Below are 26,391 nucleotides of genomic sequence, written 5' to 3' on the forward strand. Positions count from 1 at the left end.
ATAATGTCATGATCATAAAATGATTACATATTTTGAAACAAAGGAAACTAAATTCCTTGAAATCTATTATCTTTACACTTTCTTGATTCTTTCTGTTTTCTTAAAGCATTGTATTTTAGTCTAGAGACTTTTATTTGATGAAATCTGAGGATAATTATACATCCACAAGGTATCAATATATACAGGAAGCATATTTGTGGTGTATGAAAACGAATGACAACTAAAGTCTTAAAATTAATTTTAATACTTTAACATGTTAGACAATGCTTAACAGTTAATTTATTCAATCACCAACCACTTGCAACCTAACTCTATGTAAATGCTAATTTAGTGGGTGTTTATATCCCCCAGTGATTAATCTCACAGCCCTCTGGATTGTTTTAATATTTTCTTTTTTCTTTTTTTAATCACAAACAACATGAGCAATATCGATATCATTTTATCCTTACCATCAATTACCAACCGTGATTACTATTTCCACCACCATAATGATCAATGACTCAGTATCACTAGCTACAACCATTGTGATCTTCATGTGTATCATACTACTGTTATTGTGGTCGTGACAATTGTTACTGCAAAGCACCACCAACTTGTCGACAACACCATCACAATTGTTACAAACTTATACTGTTATCGTGGGCACTAATGCATTACCATCACCGTACACCTCAATCCCACTTAGCATTGTTGTTGTTATCATGATTGTCACCACCACCAATATACTATTAACCTTCAAGTAATACAACTCTAAAATGCTCATTGTTTGAGTTAAGAACGACCATTTTGGGGAAAAAAAAATTATGATATATGATTATATATATGTGGGTTTCATATTTCGACATTTATTGTTATCAAATGATATTATCAATTTCTTGTATTAATTTCACAGTTCTAAAATTTTTGGTGCATATGCTTTCAGTATAAATAGTTCAGTTCTAAAATTTTCAACACAAAATTCATAACTCATTCAGCAAAAAAAAAAAAAAACTCACAAACTTCATAGCTCTATTAAACAGCACCTGTTTTAAGTTAAATAATTAATTCTTTTTTTTAATTTCTTTCCAATAACGAGGTGTTAATTCCAAGCTCTCCTTAACAAGTGCATTTCTTTCATTTCTCATGCAGTATAAGATTAGAAATAAATTTCTAGATGCTAATCAAAATTAGAATCTATATTTTTCACTTTTTACTCCTTTAAACTCTCCCCGAAAATCATTTCTAGAAAGGCTATTGATTTGTTTTATTACAATTTTAACAAAAGAATAGATACAAAGCAGCTATTTTTTAATATATTTCAACCAAAAAATTTTGTATGATCTATAAATGAAACTCGGGGTTTTTTAAAAAATCTTGAAAACTATATATAAATAAAATTGATTTTATACTAAATTTTGCAATAATTTCTTTTTCAATATGAAAAATTTAAAAATTCTTTAAAAATCATCTTCAATTTTGTTTCGAAACCTAGTTTTTTCAATAATTATGGTTGAAAATACTATATTTGTAACTGCAAATAGCAACTAAAGGAGAGATAACAAGTATAACTCTATAAATAAGTTGATAGACTATAGAGTTTCTATTCCTTAACTAAGAATTGATATAATTAAACATATTTGACAAATTTTTAAATCTCAAACGCAAACTACATTATATATTTATGAAAAGACATTGTTTAGTAGATCCCTAAGTTGGCTTACTACCAATTTATTAATTATATAATTAATATGTCTAGGCAGTTAATTAACCAATTCCTAGTACAATATAAAAAATGGAAATAAACAACAAACACAAAACAACTCACACACACTAAGACAAGGAATTGATCATGAAGTGAAAACCAAATTGGGAAAACACTTTGGGGCCAAGACTACATCAAATCCACTATGAAGATTGTTGTGATATAGATTTTTTTCAAGGCTTCTTGTACATTTAAAGAGACACCATAATCAAGTTACCTGCTCTTGCTTGCAACTGCTGACTCTAGTCTCAAATCTTCATAGTTATCCAATGCTGAAAGTTAAATCTTTAAAGATTTTGCATGTCTCTATGGGCTTCAAATCATTACTCCAACACTTGGTAAGTAATCTTTGTTTTGAGTGGTAAAATTCCTTTCAAGAATATAGCAATTAGAAAAGTTGAAAGATTTCGTGGCTTTGGCAAGGTTTTCTCAAGGAATTCTTTGTTCATTTATCTCTTTTTATAGTAGGATTATAATTTGTTCATATAATGTGGTGTAGGGTTTAAGGATTTAGAAGCTAGAAAGGCATGTGAAAGCCCAAGTCAATAATTTTCCTTAACAAGTTTGCTCGATCAAGTGTTGGGTGAACATTAGGCGAAACATTGAGCCCAACAACTTTTTGAATACACTTGATTTTGTTCAACCAATCTTCATTGGTCGGCCAAAATTCTTAAACTTGCACTGTGAACAACTTTATTTAGATTTCAACCTTACACCAAATGAGAGGCAACAAACAAACAATTACAATGAAACTTTTTCCAAAGAATAAAGTCCCATTTTTAATGGTAGTTATTTTATGATTTGTAAAGTCTCGCAAGGAACAAACAAATATCAAACAATTCTAAATGATTCATGTGCCTCTCAAATTCTCAATGATCCAAAGCTAAGATTAGAATAAACATCAACTAAATTGACGATTTAGTGCATGTAATTGAGAATTCATTGCAACATAAAATATATACTTAATAATGGTGCACAATTATAAAGTCATCTTATTGAGGTCAAGCTTAACCTCATCTTTTAACATCTATGTTGTGTGCCTTACAAAATGGTGTTACTATAGTGACTATGGTACCACTTTCAATCATTTATAAATTTTTTATAAGCTCTTTGGTGGGTGGATGAGACAAGTTGTATGTCATCAAGTCCTCGCATGATCTCATAGTAACCTTACAAAGAGAGTTGAAATAATTCTCTCTATAAATAAGAAAAAAAAAAAAATCTTTCTTCTTTAATTTTCATCCATGACTTCGTTTCGATTCTTAAATGCATTAACTTTGAATGAATTATTATGCCTACGTACAAATTCCATATGGCTTACTAAAGAAAAAGCATGCTAGGTAAAAAATTGTATTTTTGTCGGGCAAATATTCAACTAAGAAAGGAAATATTGTGAATTATGAAGGTTGAAAAATTCATATTTATTATCTTATTGCATTTTAAATATTCTTTTAACTAAAAAAAAAATTACACAAACAATAAAACAGAAAAGAAGGAAGAAGAAAATGCAACTAAGTGTGTGTTTGTATTCAATTTATTCACGTCCACGTTTTCTACTTTGCATTTTTGTTCTTTTTTTTTTTTTTTTTTTTGGTTTTCACGCGTTTTTGGAGTATTGCGGTTACTGTTCATTGAACAGTAACCGCAAATGTTGACTTTCTGCAGTGAACAGTGCACATGTGCACTGTTTAAGAACCCACAAATTTCATTTTTTATCAATTTTTTCATTAAAAATGGGTCCCACAGCACTATTCACACATTTAAAAATTATTTTGCTACAGTGTTTTTAGTTTTCAGTTTTCAGTTTCAGCAAAATAAGTTCTATCCAAACACACCCTAAGCAATCTTTGGGGTGAAGTCAAACATCACTATAGCTCCTAAATCTAGAACTTTTAACTTTGTCACAAACAACAAACAATCAAAGCGTTATTCCAACACAATTATGGTTAGATGGCTAACTAATGATTTTATTTATTTATTTATTTGGTTCTTTGGGTCAACTTTCAAATTGGGGTATAGTTTTCAAACTGAGGAGGATTATGTGTAAATTATAGGATCCAAAATTTCAAATTATATATATAATACACATTTTCAAATGGGCTCAAAATGTTTTCAAAAATTTATGGGAGTCCATGGCCCATTGGTCTTAGAGCAATTTCACATCAGTTTTGTTGGGTATCCAGTTTTGAAATCTACATTCATTGGATCCTTTTGGTTGGACTTTGGATCTAGCTATGAACACAACCACGGTATTGTCTCCAGGTTTATAAGGCCCACATGGCAAAACAATATTGGACCAATCAAGTCCAGTATATCCTAGCACAGCCCTCGTTGCATGCCTATTGTTAGGCTGGATTGTTTAGTTCTCTAATATTTACTTAAAAATAAGTAATAACTAGTTGCTAACCCGTGTAATGCATTGAATAGTTAGCAAATGTTAAATATCTTCACATTAAAAAAAAAAAAAACTTCACTTTGTTCAATACTACAATTAGTTAAAAATGAATGAAAGTCAATAATTCTACTTCAAAATAAAGGTTGAAAAAATATATAAAAAGATTGATCATATATAAAACTTTCATCTCAAATATAATTTGTGAATAAACTTATTTATAAGACAAAACAAAAATAAATATATTTTGAGAAAGAACCAAATTGTGTCTTTTTTTATAATGAAGAAGGCACACTAGTTATGCTTTTACCATGCTATTCATTCCACAAAAACAATTGATAGACTTTCACAACATGGGAGACGACCTGACAAACAGACTTAAGCCTACTAGACATCAAATTTTAGATGGAATCACATCTAGATATGCATATTTTCTACCAAGCTTTTGGTATAGGTGTCTCTAAACCATTTATCTATCTGTCCAAACGGCAAGCATGGCGACCTAAAACAATTCATTAACTAAATTCAATTTAGTGAACATGTAGATATACCTTATAGCACAAAACAATATATATTTACAAATTTCATTTAAAATATGATAACAAATTAGTGACTTTACACAGAAACTTTGTTAGTTAAGTGTATATATGTACAATGGTCAAAAGATAATATTTCAAACTAATATAAATAATAAAGCATAAAACATTCATTAAAAAATGATGACATATTCAACTATTTACATTGCGTAAAAAAACTTATAGATCATAAGAAAACGTCATTATTATAAAATAACAGCAATAGTTAATGCGCATGGAATTGAATATGTTCAATATGCAACACTCTTGATCTATCTTTAAAAAAACTCCAAATGGGACTTTGCTATTTAAAAATAAATTAATGATCCGCTATAATAACATTATTTCCCTCACAGTAAAAAATTAACAAAGACAAATACACAAAGCCATTAACAAATATACAGTTAAAAAAATTTATAAAAAAAATTTGACCGAAAAATCCTAACCTGAATGGGGAGAGTCGATTATGATGACAACATACGCCGACCTTCAGTTAGCTATGGCAACTCAGGGGTTTGTGGAGGGATCATATAAATCGAGGGATTGGAGCTTTATTAAACCAAAACTAAATTAATAATAATACTTATCAAAAATAATAATAATAATAATAATGTGGAAAATTGTGAGAGTTTCAAAGCTTATATATGTGGCAGACTCTCATGAGATCAACGAAAAGTCAAAGGCTTTGGTTTTATAGTACATTGGTATTATGCCTGTGTGATGCACGGCTTAATCAAGAATCATGTATAAACTAAACAAAATAGGAAAACATTTTCGAATTTAAGTAAAATTAAATAATAAAATAGATGTAACAATTTATCATCAAATTTATTAATAATTGATTCTCAAACCCTAACCCTATGAATTAGATAAAACTTAATAAATTTAGGTTAAACAAAAGACAAAAAATCTATTCAATTTGATGAAAGAAATTAGAGTAAACAAATATATAAAAAATTAGTGTAAACAAATACATGCCTGTAAGGTTATAGGTAGAAGAAGAGAAGAAGAAAAAAAATCATAAAGTGGGTATTTATTATGAATTATTTGATATATATACACTCTACATTAAAGAAGTTGATATGAACAAAAAGTCTAATGTCAGTCTAATTTGTGGAAGTATGAATTATAGGAAAAGAAAATAAGAACAAAATATTATATCTATATAAGTATATATATTTTTTGAAAATCTAAAAAACATGAACTAATAATGCTAAAATTTTAAGTTGATTGTAACGTATATATACGATATAATTTATGTTTTTTTTTTTTTGAAAAATCTAAAAAGTACTAATAATGTTGCTGTTTTTGGACGTGTATTAATATAATTTATGTAAAAAAAAAATTAGATGAAGAATTTGGATTGTATCAAATTTAGTTTATCAACTTGGAAATTATAGGAGAAGAAGATAAGACCAAAAAAATTATATCTATTTTTTTATAAAAAAAAAAAAATCTAAAATTTTTTTTGCAATTTGATAAAGTCACTTGGCGCAACCAAGGCTTCTAAGCCCAACTTTTATTATATAGTATATGATATAGACTAGTTGTAATTTAATAAAAAATAATGTATTTTTTTGGTAAATAAAGATAATGTATTTCATAATCATATTTTCATTTATTATAGAAACAATTACAAATGTAATTTGTATCATTTTTGTCAAATCAAAATGAAAACAGAACTATTTTTTTTAGGAATTCAAAAACTAAGTTAGCGAAGATTTTCATTTTTTAATAAAATTTATTTATAACATTTTTTATATCATTAAAAAGTTCTTTTAATTTTAAACAAACATTCCCAAATTCTGTTTTTTCTACCCTACAATCCAAAACACTAGAAAACTTATCTCAAAAATTAATAAAACTCAACAAAACTACAATTCAAAATAAAAAAGAAAAGAAAAATAGAACTCACATTAAAGTCAAACCCATTCTTCCGAATATGTAAAACATATCAAATGTGATGTGATAAGACTAACTATCCAATGCATAATCAAATTTAAATTTTTTAATAACGCTTGGACATCATGAATAGAAATAGGTGGCTGGTTTTAGCAAAAGTACTGATTATAGATTTATACATTATTGTAACTATTTTTCCTTAATAATTAAAAAAATGCATAAATGCACTTTGGTCCCTATATTTTTGGCCGATTCTCGATTTGGTCCCTAGATTGATTTTGCTCCTACGTCAATTCTTAATTTCAAAAAATCGTTTTTATTTTTGTCCTTGCCGCCAACCCAGTAATAGAAAAATTTGAGATGACAATTGGAGTGCATAGGTAGCATGTTAGATGCTGATGTGGCAAATAAAATAATATAAAAAAATTATTTTGCTTTTAAAAATGACAAGTCAGCATTTTAATTAATAAAAAAAAATTGAACTGAAAATATTCATGTGGGGTTAGAGAATTTATGACCCCGGCCCCTTTCATGTTAAGGCCCAAGGCTTGTGCCGAGGAGAGATAAGGCCGAGGACGCACCATGGGAGTCCAGGACGGCCTAAGGAAATGGCCGAGAACGAACTTGTGCTCGGCATCCCATAATGCCCCTAAAAGGAAGAGTGAGCACAGTGAGAAATAGCCCAAGTAAAAGGCTGCCAGTACTGCAATAAAGCATTCTGCACCTGACGGGACCATACTTTTCAGCTTTTGCAACCACCCCCCAACCACTCTAGGTATGGGCTAACAGGACAAGTCGTAAATCCTAGGAAATTGAGCTTACACGTGGACGCTGGTGAGAGGGTAAATGCCCGTATAAAAAGTTAAGAGAGGCAGTGTGAGAGGCCGGGGGGGGGGGGGTGGGGACAACCAGTCCTCCCAACCATGGTGTCTTAGAAATAAGGAGAATAACAAGAGCACAAAGCTCCCCAGACTCCTTGGATGAGATTCATTGATCGAAGCCAACCCAAACCACCGTCCGGTGACCAAGGCCTAGCCTTTCAAATCTACGCTCTACAAATGATATCATTTGGGCCCTCTTTACGTACGAGCCCAATGTCATCTTGGGGTCGTCACGAATCGAGTCCCTACAATTCAAAATTTTTTTTTTCCAATTTTAAATATTGAGAAAACAATTTGTAGCAACTATTTCAAGCTTGGTGCGTATTTGTGTTTGTATCTTTCTTTTTCTTCTTTCTTTGTTCAAGCTTTCAATCCCTCTCTCTCTCTTTAAACCCAACTCTCTAATCTCTATGTTTTTCTAGTTTTCCGTTGGGTGGTCAGTAATGGAGGTCGATTAGTGGTCGGGGTGGAGATCGGTGTGGCCATGGGTCTTGCATTATGGGTTTGGTTGGAGATGGTTGGGTTTGGCTGGAGATGGCTGGGTTTTTCTGGGTTTTTCTGGGGGTGGGTTGTGGCCGTGGAGATCGATGTGGCTGTGGAGATTAGTATGGGTCTTGGATTTGTGTTTATAGGTTTGGTTGTAGGTGGGGTTTTTCTGGGTTTCTGTAGGGGTAGGTGGTCGGTAGTGGAGGTGGAGATTGGTGTGGTTGTGTTTGTGTTTCAGAGATGGAGATGTCTCGGTGAGTTTGGTTTCGTGTTTGTGGTTTTTTTTTTTTGGATGTGGATTTGTATGTTTATTTTTGGATTTATCGGGTTTGATTTACTAGAGGTTTATGGGTTTGATTTCTTGGATTTATTGGGTTTGATTTACTGGATGTTTATGGGTTTGATTTCTTAGATTTATTGGGTTCGATTTACTGGATGTTTATGGGTTTGATTTCTTGGATTTATTAGGTGGTTTATGAGTTTGATTTCTTGGATTTATTGGGTTTGATTTGGGGAAGAACATGAAGCATGAAGTTCATGTCCTGGGGAAGAAGAAGAACAATGTTCTTCCGAAAAATAATGAAAAGGAAAAAAAAAAAATTAAGATGTTTATAAAAAATTTATTTCATTTTTTGTTTTTTAATTTTTTGAGATGGCTTTTTTATTTATTAAAATGCTGACATGGATACTGACATGGTATTTATTATTGTTATTTTATTAGCCACGTTAACATCTAACATGCCACCTATACACTACATTTGCTACCTCAGATTTTTTCTGTTACTGGGTTAATGGCAATGACTAAAATAAAAACGATTTTTTGAAATCAGGGACTAACCTAGGAGTGAAATCAATTTAGGGACTAAATCGAGAATATGCCCAAAATGTAGGGACCAAAAGTGCATTTACGCCTTAAAAAAAAAAAATCACAAGAGTACAATTCCAAAGGGCAAAAAAGTACAGTTTTTTTTTTTTTTTTTTTTGAAAAAAGAAGAAGTATTGTTTAAATAGTGACATAGTCTAATCCAAATGTGATTAATGAATAGATAAATAAATAATTTTAAACACAACTAGTTAGCGCAACACGTGCAAGGCATGTGCTTACCGTGGAAAAAAAGTATTGTAGTAATTAAGGTCAATTCTAGATTTTATTTGTATTACAAAATGAAGATATGAATCATTTGATTTTTAAAGTATATAGAGATTTACATTAATCAAAAGAGACATTAATTTTAAGAATTTTGATAATTATGTCGTAAAAAGTTAATCTCATTCGTTTAAGAATTTTGATCAACCACAAAGTTAGGGTAGTTATTTAACATATAAATATTTATTTAACTATAATAGTTTTTAGTACCTACTTGCTAAAGATAATATATCTATTCTCTAAAAACTTCTAAGAATGATAACGAATATCATCATCTTCCAACAATAAACAACTGAGTTTTGCTAAGAAATTTAAAATAAAAAATGAAATAAAAATAACAAAAGGCTTGTGTTATCGAATATTATCATTCTAACTTTCTAGAAATTTTTATCATTTAAAACACAAAAATACATAAAGAAAATTTTTAGGACGTTAAAATTTAGCAGGAGTAATTTAGACATTATATAATAAAATATTTTAAGAATTATAAGTTTTCATTAGGGTTTAACTGAGAGAATAACAATATGACATATTTGCTCTTTTCCAAAATTTTGAGGAAAAAATTGCTTGATTTTAAAGTTTAAGGAAGAATTGTAAACTACCCCAAACATAAAGGATGAAAAATGTTTTTTCCTAAGTTTTTGTTTTTGGTTTTGTGTGCAAAACTATGTGTTTTTACTTAAAATAGTGCGTAAAGAAAAAAAAAATACAAAAAATCAACCCAAGAAAATTGTATGTGGAATAGTGAATTTTGGCTCAACAAAGTTGATTAAACCAACAAAAAATTTCTAAAAATATAACAAAATAACGCAACATTTTCATAATACCTTTATAATTTTGTTATATTTTATTTTAACTTGTAAAAAATTGACAGTTCAGTAGTTTTGAAAATATTGTGACAACATCAAGATGTCTTAACATTTTTCACACAAAAAAATGTTATGTCCATGACTTTTCACAACAAATCATAAGTAGTAGGTTACTACAAGTTGTTATTAGTGAGCAAAAAAGTAGTTTCATTGGTAAGTTTAAATTAGAACTAATAACAATTTACCATATTTGATTTGTTATGAAAGTGCTGTGAAAATTATTGTGGACAAACCAAAAATAATATAGCAAATATACTATAACTTTATGCATTCACAAAAAAAAAAAAAAAAAAGGGCCAACAAAACAGTGAAAGTTAAACAAACCTAAACTACTGTAGCGAAATTACTGTAACTTTTCCCATTCACTCTTTATATATATATATAGAAATATACATTGCACTTACAATGTAAATTTATATTGTAAACACATAAAAATTGGTAAATGTTGTATACATTTGCAAAATTTGTACAAGTTTTTTTTGCAAATGTATATAATATTTGCTACTTTTTGTGTGTATACAATGTAAGCTTACATTACAAGTAGAAAGTAAACATATAAAAATCCTTTAAAAGAAAAAAACAAGCTCAAACCAAGTTGGTGAACTTGAAGGAAAAAAAAAGGGGAAAAAAGGCAAGTCACTAAACCAAAAATACTATTCATAATACTATTTATGAGCCTATTCTCTCTTTTTATATATAGGAAAAAAGAGCACAAATCGATGACTGAAAAAAAAAAAAAAAGCGATGAATAGTACATATTGAAAAAACCAAAAGTACTATAGCTTTTATATATTCACCCAACAAGTGTCATAAAATTTTCACAAAACATTTATTTTTAGTTGTGGTTGGCCATAGTTTTATATTTTATTATTTTATTTTGACTTATAAGAAATTGACATATCAATAATTATGAAAATATTGTGAAATTTGTTGTGTCAGTATAACAATATATATGCGAGTTCTTATAAACATTTAAAAGAGAAAAAAAAAAGAAAAAAAGAAAGAAAAGAAAAACACAAAAACAAAAACGCTGTAGTTCAAAACTTGGGGGAAAAAAAAAAGGCTCATTACACCAAAAGGGACATTGTAAAGGCTTTGCCTCTTTTTATATAGTTAGTAGAAAAAGGAGTACAAATTGATAACTGAAAAAAAAAAAAAAAAAAAAAAAAAGTATATATTGAACAAACCAAAAGTACTATAATTTTTACACATTCACCTAACAAGTGTCACAACATTTTCACAAAATATTTATTTTTAGTTGTGGTTGATTACAGTTTCATATTTTATTATTTTATTTTGACTTATAAAAAATTGACAATTCAATAATTATGAAAATATTGTGAAATTTGTTGTGTCAGTATTACAATATATATATATATATATATAAGGAAAAAAAATACAAACGGAAGACTTAAAAAAAAAAAAAAAAAAAATTGCTGGTGTTTGTGGGCTGGCAGTCAGGCAGAGGCAGGCTGAGAAGGTTTGTTGCTGGTGAAAAGAAAAGTAGGTGTAGACGTGGGCTGGAGCCTGGAGGGTTGTTCGTTGAGACTCGAAAAGGTGTGCGTGTGAGTGAGGGTAAGAGAGCCAAGAAGGTGAGGTGGGTACCCACCACTACTACACTTGTTATTGTTTTTGCATTGTGGAGGATTTGTCTTTGTGTTTATGTTTTGCGAGAGGCAATACAGCTAACTTTTTTAATCCTTTCTTTCTTTAAAGTTTGAAAAGGAATCAGAATGCCTCGCTACACTCCAAAAGTAAAGCGAAAAACCCGTACCCAATAAGTTTCTTCGTCTTTTCCTCGTGGTGGTGGTGGTGTGAAAGTTTGAAAGTGGATCAGAATGGTAAGCAAAACGACACTCCAAAAAGTATTTTTAACATTTGACTGCCAATTTTCTAATTTTATATTACATTACGCGTTTGGGCCACCGACTACGAAAGTAGTAGTACGCTACTACTGTAATTTCACATTTGACTCTCTCAGTCTTCTTCGCCTCACAACAATTATCTAAATCTAACATTCATTTCCTTTGCTCTGCCATTCCCATTCTCTCTCAAACTCATTTGAGAAATATCTTTTCTTCATAATTTTCATTCTCTTTGCTTTCTTAATCTCTTAAGACATTTCCAATTTCGTCACCTCTCTCTTTCTCCTCTTTCCTTTAGATCTTCTCAGCAGTCTATATATCCAAATCACAATGGCTCTTTCAACCAACAAACAAGTCTTATCTTCCTCTCTCACCAAACGATACATATATAATGTGTTTTTGAGTTTCAGAGGAGAAGATACTCGCAATGGTTTTACTAGCAATTTAAATGGTATTTTGTGTCATAATGGTATTAACACTTTTATGGATGATAAACTCTGAAGAGGAGAAAATATTTTCACTGAACTTCTTGAAACTATTGAAAGTTCAAGAATTTCGATAATTGTATTCTCTAAAAACTATGCATCTTCTACTTGGTGTTTAGATGAACTTGTCAAGATTCTTGAGTGTAAGAATAATGGTCAAGTGGTGTTATCCGTTTTTTATAAGGTGGATCCATCAGATGTACGTAATCAAAATGGAAAGTTTGGAGAAGCATTCACAAAGCATGAAGAAAAATTCAAGAATAATAAAAAGAAGGTGCACAGATGGAGGGCAGCCTTAAAAGAAACTAGCAATATATCTGGATGGCATTACAAAAATGAGTATGTGTTTAATATATCCTTACTTTGTTATCACCAATATATATATATATATATATATTGAAGTCTAATTTTGTGCCGTCAAATTAATTTTTTCTAAAAAAAATTAATTTCTTAATTTTGGTGCAAGTATTTACTACTTATTGCAATAATCGAGAATTTTGTTAGTTTTATATTAAAGGAGATAAAAATTTCAATAAGAATTATTTATTTTTTTCTTTAAATATAAGAATTTTATAGCATATTGAAGAATTGAACTTTTATTTTTAAAATTTTTATTTATTTTAAGACAATTAGACAACTAATTCTATTTTATTTAAAAAAAAAAGAACCTTAAATTTGAAAGAGGGAGTATTATTTAGAATTCAAATTGAGTAGGATAATTCAAGAATAAAATCTTTCTAAAACTATAATTAAAAAACTTAAATCATAATTATAATTAACATAATTGATAATGTACGGAAAAAAATTAAACTGTAAGAATGTAATTTGAAAGGAAAAATTCTTAATCTCTGAAAATTGAACTATTTTTTTTTAATGCCCCTCACCAAGAATAAAAATATAATAATCAAAACCATAGTCTATAAAACTAACTTTGAAATATAACATGAAGACCAAAGTCGTAAATGGTACATAATAAAAGAAAATTAAATATTACTACAACAAAGGCCAAACTATGGTAGTCCTAAAACCAAGAAAATAAAACCAACAAACAAAATAAAATGTGAATTTAAAATGAAATAAAACGAAATAATTGTACTAATAAATTACTACCATATAGCTAGAGGTAGAGAGCTATGTAATATCAAATTTGAGATGTTGACGGTATAGTAGATGAGTAATTTGTTGCCAATTGTCCCTATATTTTAAATAGGCTTCAATTTGTGCTAAGTGTCATTACATCTCATTTGTAAAATTTTGAATGCATAATACTTCCAAGTTCCAATCTATTTAAAACTATTTTAAATCAATTACGAAATTAATTAATCTAAAACTACTTCTAGCTCATTCTATTTAGGTCTCATTTGAAATTACTCCCAATATTTAAAATCTAGATTTGCTTACAAAAACTTATTATTAATTCAAATATAAATTTCAATGAAAAATTATCTTATTTTCTAAAATTTAATTGTTCATATCTATATCTTATTTTGAAAAATGCATACATGAAATAAACTTGTTGCATCACAATAAAAAGAATTAAGTTAAGAAGTAAAATAATATATAAAAATTTTAAAATAAAATACACAAGCATAAACACTTTGCATTTTCCACTAAGGAATATTCTTACATGGATTTTTTAAGAATTAACAAAATATAATAATGTTCTAAAAAAAAATAATGACCATATTTAGCTTATGTAGGAATTATAAAATGTATCTAATTGCATATTTTAAAATGTACTTATGCATATGCATGGGATTACAAGCTAGTAAATATTTGCTAAACAAAAATTCCCATGCAAAGCTTTATTATTTGCTTTTTAAGAAAATGAAAATTATAAAAAATTTATATTTTGATCATATCTTTTATTAGTGAGCTAGCTAGGAAACAAGGTTCAATGATAGAAATCAAAGAATATATGATTAATAATCAGATCAATTAATTTGTAGCTTCTATCAAGTGATGTTTAGAAAATAAAAAATGTTAATACCACAACAAAAATTATAACTTGTTCACATGGCAAGTTGTAAGTGGAGTATAATTGGTGGGTCCATGTGGGTCTACAACTCTACCACTAACAATTTGTCCACTTGGCAAGTTGCGAGTGGTGGAGTAAAAGTGGTGGGTTCATGCGAATCCACAACTCCACTACTCACAATTTGCCACACGAACAAATTGTGGCAATGTTTTGGTTTTAGTTATGGTCACAGCATTACTCTTAGAAAATTTTCCCAAAATTTTCTAATAAATTCATTCAAGTGTTAGAAGTGGATATTCAATAAGTTTTTCTCCTTTCCAAAGCAGATTTTCTATGCATCTTTGTGCTAAAAGCCTAAGATTGATTTCCTAGCTTAACAAAAAAAACAAAAAAAAATGTTTGTACTAACAGTTCTCAAATCTTTTAATTACGTGCCATTTAATTTAATTATCAAAATATTAATTCTAGTTCACAAGCTAAACATTTTGAATTCAATCCAAATCATATTTCTATTGTCTAACATGTTTCTAATGCTTTTTAATTGGCAGCCACCCTCAATTTGGGTTTATCCAAGAAGTTTTTGAAGAAATATCAAGTGCTAAATTAAATCATACACAAGTATTTGTTGTAAAATATCCCGTTGGAGTAGACTCTCGTGTAGAGGAAATAAGTTGGCATTTAGATATTAAGTCAAACGATGTTCGCATGTTAGTGATCCAAGGTCTTCCAGGGATAGGTAAGACAACAATTGCAAAAGCTATTTTTAACTTAATTGCATATCGTTTTGAAGGAAGCATCTTTCTAGAGAAAGTTAGAGAAACATCAAGAACAAATGAGGGCATACTCCAACTACAAGAGGCAATTTATTCTGAGATCTTAGGTGGCGGAAATTTGAAGGCGCATGGTGTATCTAAAAGAATCAATGTGATAATGGAAATACTTCGTCACAAAAGAATTCTTTTAATTCTTGATGATGTGGACAAATTAGTCCAAGTAGAAAATTTGCTTGGAAAATGTGATTGGTTTGCTTTTGGAAGTAGAATCATTATCACAACAAGAGAGGAAAAGGTGCTATCTACTCTTCAAGAAGATTGTCATCTAACCTACTATAACTATAGGGTTAAGGAATTAAATCAACTTGAATCTCATGAACTCTTTTGTCAACATGCATTCAAAAGAAACAAGCCTACGAAAGATTATTTGGAGCTCGTAGACCACTTTATACATTATGCCAAAGGCCTTCCATCAGCTCTAGAAATAATAGGTGCTGATTTGTACAAGAGAGATATACAATATTGGAATAGTATATTAGAAAAGTATAAAAAATTTCTCAATCCAGACATTCAACAAGTACTCAAAATAAGCTATGATGGATTGGACCAAACTCAACGAGATATTTTCCTTGATATTGCATGTCTTTTCAAAGGATTCTACAAGGAAGTTGTTGTACATATACTTCAAATTAGCTATTCATATGACCCATTCTGTGATATTGAAAAACTTATCGACAAAGGCCTCATAATTGTTGATAATGGCAAATTAGTGATGCATGGTTTGATACAACAAATGGGTTTTGAAATTGATCGACAAGAAGTAGAAGTGTCAAAAAAACATAGAAGGCTATCGTGTTATACTTATGAGGATGCTCTCGAAGCACTAAATGGAGATACGGTATAAGTCCTTTTGATTTACATTTTCCCTTTTCTCACAATGCAAAATGTAATTAATTTTTTCCCATTATGTTTGATTTATCATTTTAATGTTGAACATGACTTTGTTTTAAATTTAATAATCATATATTCTGTCGTATAACGTGATTCATGTGATTCTTTGTCTAATTAGGGATTAGATGAAATTCGAGGCATAACATTGTCCTTGCCACAACCAAGAAAGATGCAATTGAATCTTGAAAAGATGAGAGGTCTCAAATATTTGATTATTCGTAATGTAATTTATGAAGACCTTAAATCTTTTCCCAATGGGTTAAGGTTACTTGATTGGAATGAATTTCCTTTATCATCCTTGCCATCCACCTTTGAACCTACAAAACTCGTTGTACTTAACATGCGATGGAGCCACATTAAATTGGACGAGCATTTCGAGGTATAATCATAGCATTTATAAATTCTTATTAGATTTTTTTTTTTTTTTAACGAGTACTTTTAGAGAATATGTTAAGGAGCCTTTTTTTTTTTTTTTTTTGGTTGCTAAAACCAAACCATGCATTTATTACTATATAGAATAAAATTTCTATAAATTTTGTGGGTACCCAAGGCATGCTTGGCAACGTCCTCGGCATGCTTGCAACGTCCTCGGCCGTCCTCGGCATGCTTTGCAACGTCCTCGGCATGCTTAACAACGTCCTTGGCCGACCTTGGCATGCTTTGCAACCTAGGCATCCCACAACAATGTAATCTTTGAGGTAGACTGAATTAAAAACCTTAGAAATACAAATTAGGCAAACTGGTTAGAAAACATAGCCAAAACAGAAAAACAAAAGAAAAGATAATCCTAACAATATATTTTGCTACTAAAAATTGATGGGAAAAACCTAACTGAATCATAATATGGTTTTATAGTTCAGTTCAGTCCAGTCCAAAACAAAAACTAATTGAATACAAATACTTCTAAAGAGATGATCATGATCATCGACGTGAAAATTCCCTTTAAGAATCAAAGATGCACAATAGGATCCTATATTTATATATTTTAATTGAGTCATGTGAGTTTAAGCGTAAAGAGCACTACAATATTTAGACATACAAAACCTAAGAAATCACCCTATACTAAGCCAGTCAAAAGCATTGAAGTAAGTATCTTAATTCTAGTAAGTTTACTCTAAAAAGATATTTATGTAAAACTACTATTGGTACACTTTCCATGTTGTTTTCATTTATATTCTAGCCCTTAAAAGTATAAGGGGGTGGCTGTGGTCTGGAGGTATTCCTTTAGGCATATTTCAAACATATTACCGGGGAAAGAAATGGATCGAAGATATAGTAACTGGCATCATACAGCTATGGTCTACCCTTTGCTTTCTCTTTTGCGGGCATCTATTTTATGAGTCAATAGTGCAATCATCTTAATGGTATTATATTTTCTAAACAATATAATACTAAGGCAATAAAATGCAGGTCTATAAGACATGTTTTCAAACACGTATCATGCTAAAAAACTCAGTCAACGGTCATGCAAACACTGTTAACACACTTAAGATAAATCTATTGTATATTAATTAGAAGCCCAACTATTAAAACAATCTAAATATCCTAGCCTTTGAATTATAAGTCTGGAGTACCCTAAAAAACGAATCCAAATATTCCAAGCAAAACCAAATCATTTCAAAGGCTGCAGAATGAAGCAGTAACTGAATTAAAAATTAGAGGAGAAATAAATAAATAAATAAATAAAAAATTAAAGATTTTGGTAATCTAACAATCAATTAAGATAAACAATCTTTCTCAAAAAAAAGAAAAAAGAAAAAAAAGAAAGATAAACAGTACACATAAACCATATCGTTTGAGAGATCAATGCATGTCACTATTTGAAGGCTGTTGATACCCATTTTCACGACACATTTTCTACAAGCCCGATTCAACCAAGCCTGACTTCCTTGTGGGCTCAATTCATGTATTATATTATATTTTATTCTTTTAAGCATGGCCCAAGCCCATGCGACTTATTGGGGCAATTGAGGAAGTGTGGTTTGGAGGGTATGGGTCGGTTCCTTTCGGACCTTTTGCATGAGCTCAGCCCATGCGTGCTACCAAGTGGGCAAGGGACACTGTTAGCACCTCAGGCTCATGGAGGTCTTGTATCCAAAATTTCCATCCCAAAACAGCTTTTATGCTCTGGGTGACTGTGGCCCAAAGTTTCTACCCAAACCCTTTTTTTTTTCCTTTAAACATAGTTGGCTCCCATTGGCCAACTCCATCTGCTAGGCCTCACTTAGGTGAGCCTCCCAATGGTCTGAAATTTCTGACTAAAGGCAACCAATTAAAGAAAACCCACTTTATTTCCAAAATCATGCCAAAAGCATACCAAACTCTTCACTAAACAAAAGCAACCCAAGCCAAAACACCAAAATAGTATCATAGGGGATAAAAGCCTCTTCCACTACTCAAAAACCAGTCAAAAGCAACACCCCAAATTCTATATAAAACTCTCTCTTCAGCTCATAAATGGACCAGCCACGTTCTACTCACAGACCTGAAACTTTAGAGCAAAACCCATTTAGCCAGTCAATAACCTCACAATTCCGAAGCTTGGGGGTGGAAATATGGGTACAAGGGAACCTTCCCTCTCTTCCTCACAACCTTTCTCAATTTTCTCTTCTGAGTGACTGTGAGTCAAAGTTTCAGATCTATTATGTTTTTATGGTTTTCTGCACTTTTTTTATAAGCATTTTGTTTCTCTCTTGTCAAAGCACCATTAGCCTTTTGTTAATTATACATTTAGAATTTTGGGCTTGATTCTCCACCAATAAACACTTCTAAAGAGCCCAAGGGGAGATTTGGGCCGTTTTCCCATTTTCGGCCCTTGTCGCAAAACGTCCCCGACAAAGGCCAAAAAGGTATTCTGTATTAAGTGTGATTCAATAACATAAATTAATAACCACCAGAAAACTAATCTTCATGATCATGTGCATGGCAGTATACACTAAAAAATGGCATAAAAAAATATATTAAAATAAGATCAGTGCGAAAAGGTATTTAACAGAAGTAATAGTAAGTCCTAAACACAAATACAAAAAAGTACAGTGTCTCATATAAGAAAGGTGAAGTCCTAAAAAAGTAATAAAACCTGTGTTAGTGACAGATTGCCTACCAACTTTCTGCTCTATACACAGAAAAATCAATGATGGATAAATTGGGAGAAAAAGAAGTATCATGTATTGAAGGGAAAAAAACGGATGAAGCATGGAAAAAGAGTAGGGAAGAAAAAAATTTAGAGAATGTTAATAGATAAAATCTAAAGTGCTAAAGCCTTCTTCACAATTGTCTTTTCCAATGACCATAAGATTCATAACTAATGCCCATTCCCTTATCATTTCACAGTTGCCACATTACAATGAAAATTTCAATGTCATACATATAAATTCAATGTATATGCCAATCCGAATGCCCACCAAAAGCCAAACACAAACAGAGAAACCAAAATATTGAATCAGATATTTCAATGACATACATATAAGTTCAATGTATATGCCAATCCGGATGCCCACCAAAAGCCAAACACAAACAGTGAAACCAAAATATTGAATCAGAAATCTAATATTGATTCAATCTGCTCTCAATGATGATTGATTTAATCTATCCAATATTGATACCTTAATCTTGGAATTAGTATCAGCAAGCCTTCATTTAATATCCCTTGCTTTTGAAAAGAAAACCTTCTCCACATTAATATCTGCCTTTGCACTCGGCAGAACATATTCTTTTGGTATGAGTAGAACATTATGAATAAAATTTCAATGTAAAATTGTAGATTACATCTTGATAACATAAATCAAATTACATAATTGTATCATCCCAAAACGCATCAAAATTTAGCCAAAATGCATTATATTTATATGTTTATTGCATAAGGTAGTTGCTTTAATTTATAGGATAAACACGGTTCAAATTCCCCTCTCCATTGTTGTAAAAAAGTTTCCCAATTATATTTTTTGAGAACCATATAAAGTTAGACTTTTTCATTCAAAATTAAAAGCTTTAATTCTAACTTATCATCAAACATAATCATAGGCACTAAACAGTACTGGTAATTGCAGATTAAAATACAAAAACATATGAATAGCTTTGACAATACAATTACCAAAAAATCTGATGGTATTGAAAATAAATTCAAAGAAAGAGAACAGTTTTAAATCCACTCATTTTTGGAAAACTTAAAGCCCAAACTTATACCAAATGAAATACATAAATTCGCTAAAAATAAAATCTTATCTACCAATGAAGTAACATGAGACCTTGTAGCATTCATCAACAATTAGAAGATTTAGCAGGTCGTAGCCAATAGTGGAATTTAGAGTTTCTTTTGCAAATTGAGATGATCACTATTCAAAGAAAGAGAATAGTTTTTCACCCTCTCATTTTGGTAATAATTAAAACCCAAACTTTTACCAAATGAAAACCATAAATTCACAAAAAAGAAAATCCTATCCACCAATGAAAACAGAAAGAAAATGGGTACTGGCTTTGTAATAAGCATCATCAGCAACAATGATGATGAAGACACAAAAAAAGAGTATATAAAAAATGCTTAGATTAACAACTTTATGTGTTATATCATACATTTACCAACAGTAAATTAGGACAAAGTACTGTACCTCCTCTATCAAAATTATCTGTTGACTGCATATGAGTAACCTGCATGCAAAATTTCCTTAGCAATTGAAAAGAACAAAGGATTTTAGTCAATTTGAGATGTCTAATCTCCTTAATGAGAGAAAAGAGATAGTGTTGGTTTAATTTTTCTAATGATCTTTATTTCTACACTTTTCCGTATAAAATACAGCCATGATATGGATTACATCCAATTGAAAATAATTCAAATAGCAAACTAATTAGAATTAAAATAGCCGAAACAATTGGCTAATGAGATAATAACATCCTAATGAGTAATGACAACCAACGTAATCACCTAATCTATTCTACAAAATAGAATGAGTTTATTTCAAATCCAACTACTGCTAAGTAAAGGTCCAATTCCCCAATTCACTCTATAATAGTAAAGGAGAAGAAGATTAAGAAATAAAATCCAAAGCAGTACAACTGAAAGGGAAAAAAGAAAGAAATCAGTTTTACCGGTAGTGGTTTCGTTGGCTGACCAGTGGTGGCAGGCTAGTGAAGGCAGGCCCTTGTTCTTTCAAGCGTCACTGGGTTTCTTACCGCAGAGGAAAAAGAGCATAACCAAAAAAGGGAAAAATTGAAGAGAAGAAACAGTATATAAGAAGGCAGATAGAGTGGTTACATACTGAACTGGTGTGGGTTTTTAAAAGTTAACATTTGTAAAAACTTACCTTTCAAAATTTTTGGTACTCGTTCTAATGCAATGCCTCAATCACTATGATCTGTGAACTGTAGCCTATGTATCGCAACTACAGGGGAAAAAATTAAATTTAAATTTTAACTTTTTAATAAAAAGCACTCAAATAACTTGACAAAAACGAACAAAAAGAACATTAGAAACAAAAACATAGAAAGAAGAATGAAATAAATACCAATTGTAATAAAAAAAAAAACATAAATAAAAATTCCTAACCAAAAAACCTAAATCATAACCAATCAAACCAAAATACCTGAATCATAAATAATGCCCAAATGATTCTCCCAAAAAAAACCCCACTTTCTAAAATTAAAAACAGAACTTATGGGCTTGTTTTTGTTGCTATATCACTGTGGGGGAAGAGCAGATTTGGTTTTGCTTTTTGTTGCTATATCACTGTGGGGGAAGCACATATTTAGGCGGAGAAATTAGATATTGTTAATTGTTTTTATGTTAAAGATTTCTTTTCTATTAAGAAAATTAATGTAATCTCTAAACATTGATTTTTCTGTTTAACCCATTGAGCTTATTTGGTTTATCTTTGTTATGCATTGTTGTTTGGTTTCACTCTAATTGAGTCTGTATAACCATGTTTTCTAAATTGGATATGTAGGGTCTGTTTGGATACCGCTTATTTACTGAAAACTGAAAACTTATTGTTGAAAACATTGTAACAAAATAATTTTTAAATGTGTAAATAGTATCGTGGGACCTAGAAATGTATAATTATGTGTGTTGCGTTTTTGGATGAATCGTGAACAATGCCGTGGGACCCAACCAAAAACGCAAACCGTGAATAATTTTCATGCAAACACACACGTAGTGAATTTTAATTTGTTATTGAGCTTATATTTTTAACATGTTCAGATGGTCAATTCCATGTTTGATTAATCATTGTAATCAATCAAATCGTTGTTGATGTACGGTTGAGTCTATGGTTTAATGATTATATCTAATGAACACTTGATCGATATGTGTTTGATGTGTTTGATTACGTTCTCCGCATCCCATGCGTTTGACATGTTTGTTTGGTTTTCAGTAAAGACAGGTATATCTGTTGAATCTGTTAAATCGGTCTCCAATCTAGGTGTAAATTACTTTGGTACGTGTTTTTGAACTTACATTTTAGTACTTCAATTAGGGTGTTTTGACATGGAATTGCCAAAGGGAAAGTTTGTTAAGATCTTTAAGTGTTGACTAATGCCATGACAAATTTATTTGTAATTGTTGGGTTTTGATATTGTAATGTAAAAGGCAGTAATGTATGGCACCCCTCAAATTTATCTTTCTGTCTCTCATGGTTATTCAGACTTACCGTCTCTCTATCGTCCTCTCTCCTTCTGTATCGGCTTATTCCAAACAGTTATTAAAAGAATCTTCAAACGATGTAACGATCATCCTCTTGTGTCTCAAGGAAGGGTTTTTGTTTTGGCCGTTTGTGTTTAACGAATGGAAATAGCGGATGCTTTTGTTTTTAGACTTGTGGAATGAAATGCTAACGTTTGGCTTTAAGGTTTTTATATTTATAGTGAGAGGCTTTCAACGCCGTAGAAGTAAAAGTTTTTTTTTTTTTTTTTTTTGAGAAAGCCGTAGAAGTAAAAGTTAAATTTTTTAGAATACTGAAACGGTGTACCGTGCGAATCTTTTAACTTAAATTTGTATACGCGGGTCCTTTTTCCTATTTGTCAGCACTCGTTAATGGTAAGAATCCACTTTCTCTCCACTTCTATTATAAAAAATATATATCCTATACAAAATATAGAATAGTATATATATATATATATATATATATAAATTTGAATAAATCATTTCATTCTTTTTTTTTTTTTCAGAATCTGTTAATATTGGACTAATTAAGCTCTAGTATTTCCTAACACGGGCCTCATTGCACACCGGTTGTTAGGCTAGTTTGTTTAGTCCTCCAATATTTCTTTTTTTTTGAATCTTAGTCCTCCAATATTGACTTAGACATAAGTAATAATTAATAAAATATAAAATAAAAACAAATGAAACAACGTAAAGAATAAAAATAAAAATGAACAAAAAGATACATATAGAATTTTTTTGGGGGGGGGGGGGGAATACAGATATATGAATGTTCTTTTGGGTTTGGCCGAGTGGACTGTGGTGGAGAAAAATGGAGTTGCCACCTAGATTAGGTTTAGCATTTTGGGCCAATCACTTACATGCATGGGTAAGCATACCGGATTATGGGTCCGAAGTTTGGGTACGACTTGGAACTGTGTTAGACACATAAGACTGCCCGGCTTGTGAGCCAGCCTTCATTATGTGTTGCTAGGCCATAATTAATTAAAGAGTTTATTAAGAGAGTCATAATCCTTAACCTAAACATACATCGTGCACTTAAGGAAATAACACACACAACATATTAAAGATCACATCACAATATAAAAAGAAACAAATAAAACACAATTAAACATATACTAGAAAAGAAAAGATAACAATTGAATCACACACATTAGGAAAGATTATAAAATAAACCAAACATGACAAAAAGATTCAAACAAACATGGAAAATAATTAAACAAAATTAATTAACCTAAACATAGTAAAACAGAATCAATTATCATGTGAAAAATAACTAAATAAACAAAAATAAGAATTTTGCCCTAATCTGGATATGGGGTGCGCATGCATACTCAATGGATGCCCTAATCTGGATATGGGGTGCGCACGCATACTCGATGGATGCGTACACATCTTTAAGCACAAATCCGAAAATTACATTTTTAGAGATTAATCAAACAAAAATATAACATGTGAGATCAAATAAGCATGTTAGAACTCTAAACACTAAACTAACATGAAGCAAATAAAACAAACATCAACATAAACAAATAATTAAGAAACTAAAATAACAAACCAAGAACAACAAGAATAGATTATAAAACAATCTAAAATTAGATTAGAACATATCAAAAAGATCATAACATCAATCCAACATGATAAGAACACTTATGATAACATCGAACATAGAACCATGTGAATCCTATGTAGCAAATTGAGAAATCATGGAAAAGAGACTCACCATGCTTTAGAATCACAGATTTGAGATAGTTTAACTGACCCCTCGGTGCTTACAACACAAATATTAGATTGAGGGAACATAAATAATTGAAAAACACAACAATAGTTAGTAATCACAACTTAAGAACAAAAGATTTTAAAAAGGTTTTAGAAAACAATTTAAAAAACAAACTTTCTGCCTTAGAACTAACTAAAGAGAGCTTTTTTCTTTGTAAAAAACGTGCTTAGGTGTTGTGTTAGGGTTTTGAAAAGAGAAAATAAGGTTTTAGAGAAGATGGAGGCCAAAAAATACTCTCTCTAGCTAGGGTTTTGATTGGAGACATAAGATGAGTATTTATAAGTTAAAATTAGAGTTTTCGGGGCTTTTTAGTGGTCTTCGGAAGTTCCTAAGGGGTCTAGGGGCCGGCTCACATCAAAGCATGATGTTTTGGACTCTTAAAATGAAGTTTTAAAACCCAGAAAATCGGACTACTCAGTTGGTCTAGCTTCAAATGATCATAACTTACTCAATATAAGTTCAAATTATGCAAAATTTGTGTTCAAATTGAAGCCCATGATGTCTACTTTCCAATGAAATAAATTTCACTCAAAAATTTTTTGTGGATAAAAAGTTCTGGTCAAAACAGTGAGCAAAAGTCATTTTTCAATATTGATTTCAAAGCGATTTGAGAACTTTTGAGTCGTGATTACTTCTAAACTATTGTGAACTCTTTAATTACTCTTGGTTGACATATGTCAAGCTCATCATTGGAGTGGGGGACCAAAATTTATTAATGGTACAAAATGTAGTGTCTACAGTCGGCAATGGAAATTGAGCTGGATGTGAAGCTGGTTATTGATCTCTTGAAAAAGGAAGTTTGGAACCCAAATAATAATGATGCTTTTGTGGCTGACTGTAGAGAAGGATTGAAGGAAATTCCTCTAGTTTGTGTTCAACACTGCTATCAGGAAGCCAACAAATGTGCTGATGCACTAGCTAAAAATTGTGCCCTTTATCTTAGGATTCTGTTGTTTTTGTAGAGCCCCCATCGGATGTTGCTCTGCTCCTTAGTTTTGATTCTGTTGGCACTATGTATGACAATCATGCTTACTCCTTTGGGAGGTTGCTTAGTTGTTAGTGATAATTTCCTTTCCACCAAAAAAAGAAAAAGAAAAAAGAAAATCTAAGTGGCATGACGCTTGTTTTATTTGTAAATCTAGAGATTGGTGCAAGGTACTTGCTGGTTGTTAGCATTGGCTTATTACTATTGCTATTAGGCTTTCCATTAAGGAGGCCTTTTCAAATGTGATACAGAGAGGGTGCTAGTGAACAAATGGCACAGCTGTATTGACATTTATTGGTTGGACTCTATTGTTATTGTTCATTAGAAGCATCCACTACAACAAAAGTGGACTATGGTGATGAAACCAATCGTCACAATATGTCCTTATTTCGTCACCGAATACATATGGTGACGAAATGGTGACGAAACAGTGTTCGTCACCTAAGCTCCGTCACAGAATGTATTGGTGATGAAAATGTTTCGTCACTAATAAAAAAATGATAGGTGACGAAATTTTTTCGTCACCAATAAAAAATGATAGGTGACAAAAGTTTTTCTTCACCTAATATTTTCGTCACTAAACCTTATTTTCAGTGACGGAATATTTCGTCACCAAATGTTTTTTTTTTTCCAATTTCAATAGATTAGGTGACGAAGTTTTGCGTCACCGTTTATTTTTTTTTATTTTTTTATTTTTTAATTTCAATAGATCAGGTGACGAATTATTTTGTCACCAATTTCTGCTTATAGTCAAATATGGCGATGAAAATTATCGTCAACAATTTTATTTTTTTTATTAATATTCTTTACATTTACTTGCCATTACATTAAACTGCTCATTTCTAACCAAATCCATAAAAACAAACATCCATTCATTTCTAACCAAATCCATAAAAAAAAAACATCCATACAATCTAAAAATGCAATAA

At 30.6% G+C, this 26,391-nt stretch overlaps 1 protein-coding gene and 1 long non-coding RNA gene across 2 annotated transcripts; one reads left to right on the forward strand and one right to left on the reverse strand.

The window, feature by feature from the left end:
• Positions 1-11,942: 11,942 nt before the first annotated feature.
• Positions 11,943-16,470, forward strand: LOC115979521 (disease resistance protein RPP2B-like). The gene is made up of 3 exons (XM_031101577.1): positions 11,943-12,682; positions 14,870-15,992; positions 16,164-16,470. The coding sequence occupies exons 2-3, from the start codon at positions 15,027-15,029 to the stop codon at positions 16,428-16,430; spliced, it is 1,233 nt and encodes a 410-aa protein (XP_030957437.1). The 5' UTR covers positions 11,943-12,682; positions 14,870-15,026; the 3' UTR covers positions 16,431-16,470.
• Positions 16,471-20,724: 4,254 nt separating this feature from the next.
• On the reverse strand, positions 20,725-22,843 carry LOC115979581. Its single transcript, XR_004089102.1, has 3 exons — positions 22,687-22,843; positions 21,346-21,423; positions 20,725-21,209 (listed from the first exon to the last, which is right to left on the reverse strand). It is a non-coding gene; the product is annotated as an uncharacterized LOC115979581 (long non-coding RNA).
• Positions 22,844-26,391: the final 3,548 nt, after the last annotated feature.

Source organism: Quercus lobata, chromosome 3 (assembly GCF_001633185.2).
Source record: "Quercus lobata isolate SW786 chromosome 3, ValleyOak3.0 Primary Assembly, whole genome shotgun sequence".
NCBI lineage: Eukaryota > Viridiplantae > Streptophyta > Magnoliopsida > Fagales > Fagaceae > Quercus > Quercus lobata.